Source organism: Alexandromys fortis, unplaced genomic scaffold (assembly GCF_014885135.2).
Source record: "Alexandromys fortis isolate MF-2015 unplaced genomic scaffold, M_Fortis_MF-2015_v1.1 scaffold_63, whole genome shotgun sequence".
Taxonomy (NCBI): Eukaryota; Metazoa; Chordata; class Mammalia; order Rodentia; family Cricetidae; genus Alexandromys; species Alexandromys fortis.
In genome coordinates, this window is record NW_026067953.1 from 6,911,052 (window position 1) to 6,924,531 (window position 13,480).

At 41.4% G+C, this 13,480-nt stretch overlaps 1 protein-coding gene across 1 annotated transcript in view; it reads left to right on the top strand.

Moving 5' to 3' along the window:
* Positions 1-13,480, top strand: part of LOC126507208 (cation channel sperm-associated auxiliary subunit beta-like) — a 171,136-nt gene that overhangs the window by 51,817 nt on the left and 105,839 nt on the right. The window contains exons 5-6 of the mRNA XM_050151448.1: positions 1,460-1,555; positions 6,441-6,590. Of these exons, the coding sequence (XP_050007405.1) occupies positions 1,460-1,555; positions 6,441-6,590 (246 nt within the window). The remainder of the gene's footprint in view (positions 1-1,459; positions 1,556-6,440; positions 6,591-13,480) is intronic.

Here is a 13,480-nt window from a genome sequence, read left to right on the forward strand (position 1 = left end):
TCCTTGTATTGTTTTCTTTGTTTCTATTTTATTGATGTCAGCACTCAATTTGATTATTTCCTGTCATCTACTCCTCCTGGGTGAGTCTGCTTCTTTTTGTTCTAGACCTTTCAAGTGTGCTGTTAATTGACTAATGTGAGCTTTCTCTACTTTCTTTATGTAGACACTGTGCTATGAACTTTCCTCTTCGCACTGCTTTCATAGTGTAGCATAGGTTTGGGTATGCTGTGCCTTCATTTTTGTTGAATACTAGGAAGTCTTTAATTTCTTTCTTTCTTCCTTGATCCAGGGTGGTTCAATAGATTACTGTTCAATTTCCATGAGTTTGCAGGTTTTCTGCAATTAGTGTTGTTAACTTCTAACTTTAAACCATGGTTATCTGATAAGATAAAGCAGGTTACTCCATTTTTTTATCTGTTGAGGTTTTCTTTATTACCAAGTATGGGGTCAATTTTAGAGAAAATTCCATGAGAAGACGGTATATTCTTTTGTGTTTGGGTAAAATGTTCTATAGATGTCTGCTAAGTCCATTTGAATCATGTCATTTGTTAGTTGTCTTATTTCTTTGTTAAGTTTCTGTCTGGTTGACTTGTCCATTGGCGAGAGTGTGGTGTTGAAGTCTCCTACTATCAGTGTGTGGGGTTTAATGTGTGATTTAAGCTTTAGTAATGTTTTTTTTACAAATGTGTATGAGTATTTTGTTTACACATGTGAGTATTTTGTATTTTTCTACACATATGCATGAGCACCATGTGTGTACAGCACTCACAGAGGACAGAAGAGGGTGTTTGAACCCTGGAACTGGAGTTACAGGTGGCTGTGGTAGCCATGTGGTTGCTAGGAACTGAACCTGGATCCATTAGAAGAGCAGCAAGTGCTCTTAACCACTGAACTTCAGGTCCCAGTATTCTAGTATTTGCTTGATGATGTTTTACCTTAAAGTTCATCAGGAATGCTGACTTGGAGTTTTCTCTTTATGGTCTGCCCTTATCTGGTTTGGTATCAGGGTAATACTGATACCAAATGTCTTGAATGTTCCTTCTGCTTCATTTATGGGGACTAGTTTGATAAGAAATGTTGTTAATTTTTTCTTACACTCTTGATCAAATTCAGCAGTGCCATGCTTAGGTCCTGTACTTTTTTTTGACAGGCACTTTAAAGTAATAATATTATACTGTTTCACAAAAGGGTTATGGTTTTCTTTTTCCTCACTATAGCTGTAGGAGAGAAATTGGGATCTAAGTTTATTAACATTAAGATCCATTGTTGTGGTAGTAGAATAATTTAATAATTCTTTTCCATTATTTCATCAGAAAGTAAGTTTGCAGAAAACTATGTGATATTAGACACATAGATGTAGTTCAAATGATTGTAAAAGGAAAAGGAATCATTGTTGGTTGTGTTCTTATAACTTCCAGTTCATGAACATGACATATAAAAAGTTTATCTTTTATTTTAGACATAGCAGCTGCAGAAGAATGGACAATAAGGATCACAATGCATGCAGGATTAAACATTTATGAAACTGAAGGGACCCTATTGGATCTTGTCCGAGGTAAATATCGACTTATAAAGTAGAATGGGATTCACATACTCTTTGATCAAACTCTGATGACTACCAAAGAGTGACAAATCCCAGATGGCCAGGACGACAGCCTGATGGCGCAAACAAGAAACAAATATATGTATACATGTATATCTAAGTATATATATGTATATCTAAGTGCATATATATGTATGCATATATGCTGAAACACAGAAAGTGATGGCATGGTTGGTGTCCCTTGAATTTAGAAAGGCTGGCAGGGATTGTGGAAAAAGTGTGGGCTTTTTCCTAGCTGTAACAAAACGACATCACCTGAGTGCACTGAGTGGGAAGGTGGTACATTCTGACTTGGGATTTAGAAAAGGTCCCAGTGTTGGATGCTTGTCAGCCAGTGACCTATTCCGGGAAAAGGGTGACAGGAATGGAATAAAGGCCGCGGCTAACAGCTGTCGTATGACCACACCCAAGAGCTGCCTGTAATCCTCAGGCTGTGGTGCATGCCATGCACAAGTTTGAGCAGTAGCAGAGCAAAGACTACAAATACACTTTGTAAGTAAAGCAGATGGGATTCCTGACGGCCAGGGGAGAGGGAAGTGGGAGCATCAAGGATGAATCCTCCACTTCTGGAGCAATCAGGTAGGGAGAGCAGTGTCAGTTCCTGGAGACAGGAGGGATGGTACAAGGAAGTGGGAGGCAGGGAGAAAGATGAGGGCGTGGTCCTAAGTTTATATTCACTACTAAACTCAAAAGGGATGTTTAAGTTTCCTCTCTGGACTGCTTCATATCTAATACAGAGTGTGATAGATCCCGAGCTGTGCATCTAAATTCTGTATTGTACACATAAACCGCTTTAATCACAGGCGAACAGTGACCTTCACATTGGTCATTTCTCTCTCTCTTAGTTTGGCAGCACTAAGTCTCTCTGCACGAGAGGAGATTCTGTAAATGGCATTTGAGGGATTAGGGACTTTACAGGACAAATGGGAACTTTGGGAATGTAAGTTTCCATAGGCAAGTCAGTTCCCCTGCCATTGAAAAATGATAATTACCAACACAGTTCAGTGTGTTGATCGTATAAGAAGCTTACCAAAGGTGTTTATTTTTCAAATCGACTTTCCTGATCAATGTCTCAGCTCACCTGAGTCTTTTAGGTCACTAACAGTCTCTAGTTCTTATGACTTAACATAGCGCACCTGACCCCAAGCAGCTTTTTCTTAAGGTCAGAGGCTCTGTCAATCCAGGACAAATCAAACTTCCTTGTTCAGTGAGGCTGATGGGAATGGCCTGCAACCACGCTACAGTCCATGAAATCAGTTGCTTACATGCACCTTCTCTGAAGTCCTGAGCAACTTTCTGCTGAATGACTGTAGCTGACATTCTTTCTTTCCCCTTCTGGCTGTAGCTAGACTGCATAATAACCAAACAGGCAGAAACTGAACTGCTTTTCTTGCTTTAACAAAGTAGGGGAAAGAGGGAAGTTCCCCAAGGGATTTGGGTCTAGACACAGTCGATTTTCCTGAAAGTTTGAGGAGATTGAACTGCACTGTAGAATATAAACAGCTAAGCACTGATTAGTGAGTGTCTCTGTAGGTAGAAGTTCTTTGACTATTTTTTAAATTACACAATAGTAGTATTCTTTCAAACTGCCATGGACTACTTTGTACTTTTCTCTCTAATTTTTGCAAAAGAAGAAAAATGTGTTTCCTTTGAAAATGTTAAATAAAAAAGTTTTAAACTTTTTTTTTACTGTTTCTTTTCCATCGGAGAAAAAAAGCATTCCTGTTTTTATATATGAAAATTTGACTTTAGCTTCAATCTGTTTCATATCTGTTGTGGGAGCCACTCATTCATTTCCTGGCCACCCAGTCTCCTGAAATAACCACACAGAAACTGTATTAATCAAATTACTGCTTGGCCTATTAGCTCTAGCTTCTTATTAGCTGGCTCTTATATCTTTGGTTAATCTATTTCCATTATTTTATATTTTACCATGAGACTCGTGGCACACTGGCAAGGTTCTGGCTGGCAGCTCACGTCTTTCTTCTTTGGGGGCTCCATGGCTTCTCCCGGACTCTGCCTTCTTTCTCCCAGCATTCAGTTTAGTTTCCCCTGCCTAGCTCTGTTCTGACCTACTATAGGTTCAAAGCAGTTTCTTTATTCACTAGCCAATAAAGACAACACATATACAGAAGGACTTCCCACACCACATTTCCTTTTAGGGACTGTGAGTTTTAAACTTGTACCCCTTGTCTGACTAAGTCTTTCAGCTGGGTCATTGCCAAGTGCAGTCTGGTGCGGAAGACTGCAGTCTCTTTCTTCAGTTCCAGTGACGCTCAGGGCTGCGCTGAGGTCCAGGAGACTCCCACTCATCCTAGCATTTCACAGAGTGCTTCTCAGAGAGGGAAGATAGGGTATGGAGAACAGCAGGGGACTTCTGAGTCAGGGCTTCGCAAAAACGAAAGCACAAGAATGTTAAAAACCAACAAATGTTCTCTAAAAAGGTGATATGCAGTTTTTGATAGACTGAACTTCTACCTGTTCCCTAGAGACCTTAGTTTCTGGTTCACTGATGAGAACGTGTCTTTATCTACATATACTCTGGGTTTATTGCCTTTTATTTACCTATTGTTTGATGGGATTGGAAAAGGAACAAAAGGAAATGTGTGCTTTTGAAGCAGAGGCAGATTCTTAAATTACAGATATCCCTGTTCTGTGTCCCAGCTCTTGTAATTCTAAGCATAGACCATGTGACCGTGCTTGTCCATGTATGGCTAAATTAATATCTCTCATCCTAAATGTTCTTCAGCAATTTCCAGGGTATTAGCAAGAGAATATCATTCTTTCTACTTTGCATAATAAAAACTGACCCATTTTTAACTGCAGAAGAGTGAGATCATATTATACACATGTATAAGGTTTATGTTTATGAGTGTTTTGCCAGTACACATGTCTGTACATCAGGTGTGTGCCTGGTGCTCTGGAAGGTCAGAGGGGTAGTGGATTTGCTGGGACTGGAGCTTCAGACAACATTCAGCAGCTCTGTGGGTGCTGGGAATCAAACCCAGGTCCCCTGAAAGAACAGACAGTGGTTTTTTTTTGGTTTCTTAATTTTTTTATTATTGATATTTATTGAGTTCTACATTTTTTTCTGCTCCCCTCCCTGCATCTCCCTTCCTCACTTCAACCCTCCCCCAAGGTCCCCACGCTCCCAATTTACTCAGGAGATCTTGTCTCTTTCTACTTTCTACTTCCCATGTAGATTAGATCTAAGTAAGTCTCTCTTAGTGTGCTCATTGTTGTCTAAGTTCTCTGGGATTGTGGTTTGTAGAATGATTTTCTTTGCTTTATGTTTTAAAACCACCTATGAGTGAGTACATGTGATAATTGTCTTTCTGTGGGTTACCTCACTCAATATAATGTTTTCTAGCTACATCCATTTTCCTGTGAAATTCAAGGTGTTGTTATTTTTTTCTGCTGTGTAGTACTCTATTGTGTAAATGTACCACATTTTCTTTATCCATTCTTCGGTGAAGGGGCATTTAGGGTGTTTCCAGGTTCTGGCTATGACAAACAAAGCTGCTATGAACATAGTTGAGCACATGTCCTTGTGACACGATTGAACTTCCTTTGGATATATACCCAAAAGTGGTTTGACTGGGTCTTGAGGAAGGTTGTTTCCTAATTTTCTGAGAAATCTCCACACTGACATCCAAAGGGGTCGTACCAGCTTGCATTCCCACCAGCAATGCAGAATTGTTCCGTTTTCCCCACAACTTCTCCGGTATAAGTTGATCTTGGCCATTCTTACAGGTGTAAGATGGAATTCAGAGTTGTTTTGATTTGCATTTCTCTGATGACTAAGGATGTTGAACATTTCCTTATAAGTGTCTTTCAGCCATTTTAGATTCCTCTGTTGAGAGTTCTCTGTTTAGGTCTGTACTCCATTTTTTAAAAATTGGATTATGTGTTTTTTTTTTGGTGTCCAATTTCTTGAGTTCTTTGTATATTTTGGAGATCAGACCTCTGTCTGATGTGGGGTTGGTGAAGATCTTTTCCCATTCTGTTGGCTGTTGTTTGTCTTGTTGACCATATCCTTTGCTTTGCAGAAGCTTTTCAGTTTCAGGAGGTCCCATTTATTAATTGTTTCTCTCAGTGTCTGTGCTATTGGTGTTATATTTAAGAAGTGGTCTCCTGTGCCAATGCATTCAAGTGTACTTCCTACTTCCTCTTTTATAAGGTTCAGTGTAGCTGGCTTTATGTTGAGGTCTTTGATCCATTTGGACTTGAGTTTTGTGCATGGTGATAGATATGGGTCTATTTTCGTTCTACATTGTTGATACCCAGTTATGCCAGCACCACTTGTTAAACATGCTTTCTTTTTTCCATTTGATACTTTTTGCTTCTTTGTCAAAAATCAGGTGTTTGAAGGTGTGTGGATTGATATCCGGGTCTTCTATTTGATTCCATTGGTCCTCCTGTCTGTTCTTATGCCAATACCAGGCTGTTTTCAGTACTGTAGCTCTGTAGTAGAGTTTGAAGTCAGGAATTGTGATGCCTCCAGAAGTTCTTTTATTGTACAGGATTGTTTTGACTATCCTGGGTTTTTTGCTTTTCCATATGAAGTTGAGTATTGTTCTTTCGAGGTCTTTGAAGAATTTTGCTGAGATTTTGATGGGCATTGCGTTAAATCTGTAGATTGTTTTTGGTAAGTTTTCTGCAGCCAGTGTTCTTAACTACTGAACAAGCTCTCCAGCCTCTACTATATATACTACCTGATTTGGACAATCAAATATTTTCTTTACATAGTTTTTCTAAAATATTTTTCTAAAAAATAGTGGTGCTCTAGTTTCAAGAGTGCTGCCATGATTTAAAGGCCTAAATTTGCCTTCCCCAGAACCTATTCTTCAGTGGAGTCTTGGGTCTAAAATGTCTGAAGCACTTGTCAAACAATTGTATCCACATGTGACAGATATCCGAGTGGCAAAGTGCCCCTGTGCCAATGATGTGGCATTACTTGGCTTTATTTTGAACTCGACATATAATGGTAAGTTTACAGTCTTATTGACTATTGAAGTAAGCAGTGTTATACATTTGTTAAGGGTGGTTTTAAGTGGAAATACACACTAAATGCATACAGAGAATAAAATTTACTGTTTGTCACTCCACCTCTTCTGCTTGCCAGTGTGAGCTGCTAGGACAGGTCCTCCTTTGTTGTGGCCTTGTGCCATTCAAATGGTGACTTAAAACAGGACATGGTGGTGTGTGCCTAAATCCCAGTTACTTGGCAGACTAAAGCAAAGCAATTGAGTTTGAGGTTAACCTTGTTAGACCCTATTTCAAAACCAGTTAACCAAGTCAGACAAGCAGTAGGTCCCCTGTCCTCTGTTCTTTGTAAGTTTGTTACAGTTTTCCAGAGATTCTTAATTGCTTCTGGTCTATCTTTGCTTTCTGCTATGTATAAATCACTATTATTATTCCTGGGACACTACCTTATTGTATTTATTACAGACATATTTTTAATGATTGTTAAATACCTAATGGCATATAGAAGAAAAACAGCTGTTTTTCTCTAGACTCTGATTTATCACACTTGTGGCATCAAATGTATGAATTTCCCATACAGAGTGATTTTTCTTGGCATATTGGAGATGCCAAGTGGGTATCCTGTGATTTAATTCAACTCTGGCAATAGATACATAGAACTAGCATCAATGCTCACAAATTAGAAAGACGGTTTTCCATTTCAGATTCTAGGCACAAGTGCCAGATTGTGACCCATGCTTCTAACCTGGATGCTGTAAATTGAAGTCCTATAAGCCCCTTCTGAAATTCAAGACTTTGTTACACTGTTCACAGATCTCAGGGCAACCCACTTGCATATTTATCAGGGTATTCTTAAGGATGTTGCAGAGGATTCAGGCGAAAAGCCAAAAAAAGAGGTACCAAGAATAAGATCTAAATAGGTCCCAAATCAGGAAGTTCTGTTCCATGGAATTGCATTACACCATCTCTCAAGACCTGGTAGGTATGTCAACATGGAAGCCATCCAGAGCCTGGAATTTATGGATTTTCATGGAGGCTTCACTACACAGGAATGATCAATCATTAACTCAACCTCTTGCCTCTCTCCTATGTCTTAAGCTGCAAGTTCCAACTTCAAAGTTTGTTGAGTTTTGACCATGTCAAAATGAAGTTGAATATCTCCTTCCCAGCTACCGGTTTTCAGAAATTCATCAAAGTGGACAATGATCACAAACTTCGTACTTCCTATGAGAAGTGCATGACCACAAAAGTTGCTGTTGATGCTCTAGGTGAAGAGTGAAAGAATTATATTGTCAGAATGGCAAGGTTTTCTCATTAGGCAAGGTGTCTGGACCCACTGCAAAGTGTGCCTGCTATTGAGTAAAGGTTATTTGCATTATAGGCCAAGGAGAACGGATGAGAGAATGTGCAAATTTGTTCAGGGACGCAAATTTGTGGATGCTAATTCAAGTGTTATCAGATTCAGAGAGAGACAGAGACAGAGAAATCCGGAGAGCAGAGATAGATAATGATTGATTATTGGTCTGATAGACATTATTCTACCTTTGCAGTTGGGGCCCAAAAGAGCTAGTTGAATATGTACACTTTTCAATTTCTCTGTTTTCTGCTTCTGAATCAAGTTGTCTTGCCTCTCTCTGCTGTCCCTGTACTAGACACTATGTCAATCAGATGGACACTCAGCCCATTTCCCTCTTCGTCCCATGCACACCTCCTTCTCCATATCTAGCCACAGATATCAACTGTCCGTGCACTGAAGTAGAGCAGCCATGCTCAGCTCCTCGTGTTCTATCAGGCTGTCCATGTGTAGTCAGAGGAGGCAAGGAGCAGTCTTGACTTCCTGAGTCCAATGCACCAAAGCCTTTTCAACCTTTTAAGAAAATAATCAGCTTCTGCAACCTATTAGTTAGATGAAGCTACTTTCCCCACAGATGCCCACCACTGTTCTGAAGCAAAATCAAGTTGCCACTGCCTAACCGACAGTTCCTTGAGGAGGCTCTGGTTACTTCTCCTGGCCTTTGTACCACTTGAACTTAGTGGTGAGAATAGTAAGCGTGTTACCCACATTCCCTCCATGACACTCAAAGTATCCCCGTGGGTCCCCCAGGAGTCACCACCAGAAATTTCAACCTCTCGGGTCACTTGCTACTTTCTGTTGCACATGGAGCAATCTTTAATCTGATTCATATTTCTTGCCTCTTTAGCTATTCAAATCTTTTCATTGGAAATTGTATTTTGGCAATGGGGCCAGGCTTAGACCCACTCTATAGGTCCTGACATGGAGTTGCTGCAGCTGCAACCTGTTCTGCGTACCCTGCTGGGAGGCAGGAGCAGCAGAACTACCCATAGGCAACAAGCACAGAAATTTTGCCCAGTGGCCAGCACCTTTGACAGGGAGGTGTCCTTGAGTTCCCTCAGAAATATGTCGTAACTGAACAGGACAATTGGCCCCCATTGTGGAGCTGCTGCAGCCAAGGCCTGAGATGCTTGTCCTGCTGGGAGATGGAGTGTACTGGGCAGCAGAGCTCCTAAGGGCTACAAGCAGAAAGATTGAGCCTGGTGAACCTCAGGGTGGCAGCCATAGAGTGCAGGGAAGTGTGTGGCAGCAAGGACCTTGGATGACCCAGGATGCCCTGCCTAGCTGTAACACACCTCAATTCTAGGCAATAACAGAATATCTGAAACGAGTATCTTGGCAATGATCCAGTATTTATGGTGCTTCAGAAACCAGAAACCTTGAACCTGGCCAATATTTGCAGGTAAAGCTGTCTGGGCAATGTATGTGTGTATGTCACACACACACACATATGTTGTAGAATATTATTTTAAGATGTGTTATGCTTTGGAAGTTTTTTTAATGATGCAAAGATGTGTTTGATTAAATAAAATTCACCTGTGATCAGGAGTCTGCGTCAGCAAGTAGCTGACCGGAAATTGTAGGGATGAGTCAGGTGGAGAAGGGATTTTAAGGAGGGGCCAGGAAAAGTACGAGAACTTCTTGGGAAATGCCAGGCGGTGAGCTAGGTGAAGAGTGAAAGCTGCTTACTATTCAGCCTCCCTGGGGAGCAGAATTCTAGGTCAACCTTTGAATCTTGAATTCTCTAGAGGGACAGAGAAAAAATAAAGCTATGGTGCCTGAGGGAATAGATTTTTTTCAGGCTGTGGCCTTTGCAGCCAAATTGCTGCTGGTAGTGACAGAGCTGCCATTGCTGACTAGGATAGCCGTAGCTTAAAAGGTAGCAACAATTAAAAAAGAAAATAGCAGCTATATGTGTGTGTGTGTGTGTATATATTGTGTGTAATATATATATATATATACATATATATTATGTAATAAGCTATAGTTTCCCATGCCACTGTGATGAATGAATATTTGCTGGAGCACTGAGAAAGACAGAGGAATGGATTGGCGATTAAGCAGTGGAGAGATGTGGGCCTAGAGACTCAACAGTGGTGGTAAGAGAGAGAAGGCTTTAGTGGACAGGAGAGCATGTCATGGCTGAATAGGGCCAAGAGGGTAGTGTGCAGCAGTCTGGAGCTTGCACTCCCTTTCAGCCTCTTAACACACTTCTCAGCCAGATGACTGTCCTGCTTCTGAGCAATGATAGGATGTCCAAGATGAAGAATGGTCCATTTTCTGGTTTGGAACTCTTAAAAAGACCTCTATAGTCCGTGCTGTCCCTGGAGGCCACTTTGGTACCCTTCATCTACTGCCCCAGGCCATGTTGAAGCTGGAGGTTCATGTGGTGCTTATGGTCCTACAGCACCTGGGAGCTATGTTGAGGTCCCTGGCCAGAGGCACCGCTTAAAGCCATACAGATATTCTGGGTCAGGGCCACTGTCTGATGCAATCCTGAAGGCCGTGAGCTGGACTTCTGACAGGGGCCATGTTGATGTGGGTAGTCTGTGTTGCCTACCGAGGCCACGGTGATGTCCAGGTCCGGGTTGTCTCCTGAGACCATGCTGAGGTCTGTGTCCTGTGCTAATGTTAGAGATCATGTGAATGTCTGTGGTCCATGCAGTCACCAGAATCCATGTACAAGTCCATAATTCATTCCCCTACTGACTGAAGAACACGGAAGCCACTTTTGCCATGGTATTGATGACTGCAGACTCACAGTTGAGAAAGAGAAACATGGAAGGCTTCCATGACAACTTCCACCACACCCCACCCCACCCAAAAGTAACAAGCTTGACAGGTGGCCATTGAAGATAATTCTTAAAAATAAGTATGATGGGCATATTGAAGTGTAGCTCTCCATAACTGAGGTCTTCTGGCAGGGGTGTGGGTTTTCTTTAAGGGACTGGCCACTAGAATTTTGAGCATACTCTAGTGAGTATACGGGCAACACAAATTGAAATTGTTCTCTTTTTTTGCATTTTGTTTCTTTTTTTCTTTTTCTTCTTCCTCTTCCTCATCTTCTTTTGGTGTGTGTGTGTGGGGGGGGGAAGGGTGGAATGACAGACCTGGGAGGACTGGGAAGTGATATGCTTGGGGTTCATGATGTGAAATTCCCTAATCATCAATAAAAACATATTATGGAATAAAAAAGAAGTTGTATTCTTGTGGTAGTTTGAAAGTAATTGGCCACCATAAGCTCACAGGGAGTGGTACCATTAGAAGGTATTGCTTCATTGGAGTAGGTGTGGCCTTTTTGAAGAGAAGTATGTCACTGTGGGGACAAACTTTAAGGTCTCATGTATGCTCAAGATAACACCCAGTGAGATACACCACTTCCTGTTGCTTGCAAGATGGAGAACTCTCAGCTACTTCTCCAGCACCATGTCTGTCTGTCTGCCGCCGTGTTCCACCATGACGATAATGAACTGAACCTCTAAACTGTAATCAAGCCACCCCAATCAAATGTTTTTCTTTATAAGAGTTGTCATGATCATGGCATTTCTTCATAACAATAGGGATCCTAACTAGGACAGAACTTGGTACTAAGGACTGGGGTGTTGCTGTGATAGGCTGGACCATTTTTTTTTTTTTGTTTGAATGAATGTGAGATTTGGGACTGTGGATTGGAAAACCAGTTGAACAAATTAAGTGCTGCTTAATGGGCCTTAGAAATAGGAACATGGAAGACTGTGTGTACTGAGTTATCTGAACTGTGGGGGGCTATCTTAAGATGTTTTGGAGGATAGTAATAATATGTGATCTAGAGACTGTTCTTGTGACATTTTGGTGAAGAAAGTGGCTGCCTTTTGCCCTTGTCCAAAGGATCTGCCTGAGGCTAACATGAAGAATTTTTTTTAAATATTTATTTATTTATTTATTATGTATACACTATTTTGTCTGTGTGCATGTCTGCAGCCAGAAGAGGGCACCAGACCTCATTACAGATGGTTGTGAGCCACCATGTGGTTGCCGGGAATTGAACTCAGGACCTTTGGAAGAGCAGGCAATGCTCTTAACCACTGAGCCATCTCTCCAGCCCTAACATGAAGAATTTTGGATTAATTTTTAGGTTAGTTCCATTGGCATAGGAAATCTCAAACAGCCTAGTATAGACTGTCATGTATTTACTAATGGTAACTCTAATGAAAATGAGCAAGCTGAGCAAGGACAAATACAAAATGTACAATTTGAGGAGAAAAGGAGTGCTGGGAAGTGGAATGGAGCTAAGTCCCCTGTTCAAAGAGATAAACAGATTAAGAAATGGAATAAAGGCCTTTAATCCCAGCGCTCGGGAGGCAGAGGCAGGCGGATCTCTATGAGTTCAAGACCAGCCTGGTCTACAGAGCTAGTGCCAGGACAGGCTCCAAAGCCACAAAGAAACCCTGTCTTGAAAAACCAAAAAAAAAAAAAAAAAAAAAAAAAGAAATGGAATAAAGGGAGTGGTCACCTCAGACCAATATCCCACCCAGCTAAGTTTTCAACTTGTGAAAATGAATTAAAGAAGCACTTAGAGTTGGGTGTGGTGGCACTGCCTTTAATCCCTGTTGTAGTAGGAGCGGCGGGCTGCATCCCTGCCACCCAGCTAGTTTATACCCGAAATTAACCACACCAAATTGTATTTGAGGAGCCTCAGGCCACATCTGGCCACCCGGCTAGCTTATACCCGAAATAATTTCACACAAACTGTATTCATTTAAATACTTCCTGGCCCATTAGCTCTAGCCTCTTATTTGCTAACTCTCACATCTTGATTAACCCATTTCTAATAATCTGTGTATCACCACGTGACTGTGGCTTATCGGGAGAGATTCAGCATGTCTGACCTGGTGGCTGGCTCCATGGCAGCTCTCTCTGCCTGCCTTTGCCCTAGCATGCTGTTCTGTCTACTCCACCCACCTAATTTTCTGCCCTATCAAAGGCCAAGGCAGTCTCTTTATTTAACCAATGAAAGTAACACATAGACAGAAGATCTTCCTATACCAAATCCCAACACTGGGAAGGCAGAGGCTATCAGATATCTGAGTTTGATGTCAGCCTGGCCTACAAAGTGAGTAAGTTTTAGGACACTTAAGCTTAGACAGTGAAAAAATAGGAAGCTGGTGAAGATGTAATTGAAAGAGGGGATCATGTTCCAGGCCCAGCATGCAGCAGAACTTGGTAGCTTCATCTATGTGGTTCTGACTGTAGAGTCAAGGATAGAAGAAACAGGCTATGGAATTAGCCCCTATACCTAAGGAAAACCACTAAGGCCAGGCATGTGTCAGGGGTGTTCCTGTATGGAGGCCCAAAGAAGCCATTGTGTAAAGCTTTGAAGTTGAAGCCTAGATTGCCTTGTCTTGCCAAGATGTCAATAATTCCAGAGCCATGGGATACCTGCCAAAGAAAAGAGCTATCTTAGCATCCCAAGAGTGTTGCTGTTGACAAAGCTGAAAGGAGTTGGTGATCTGAAGAACGCTTTGACATCAGACACAGAGATGCAGAGTTTGGAGTTT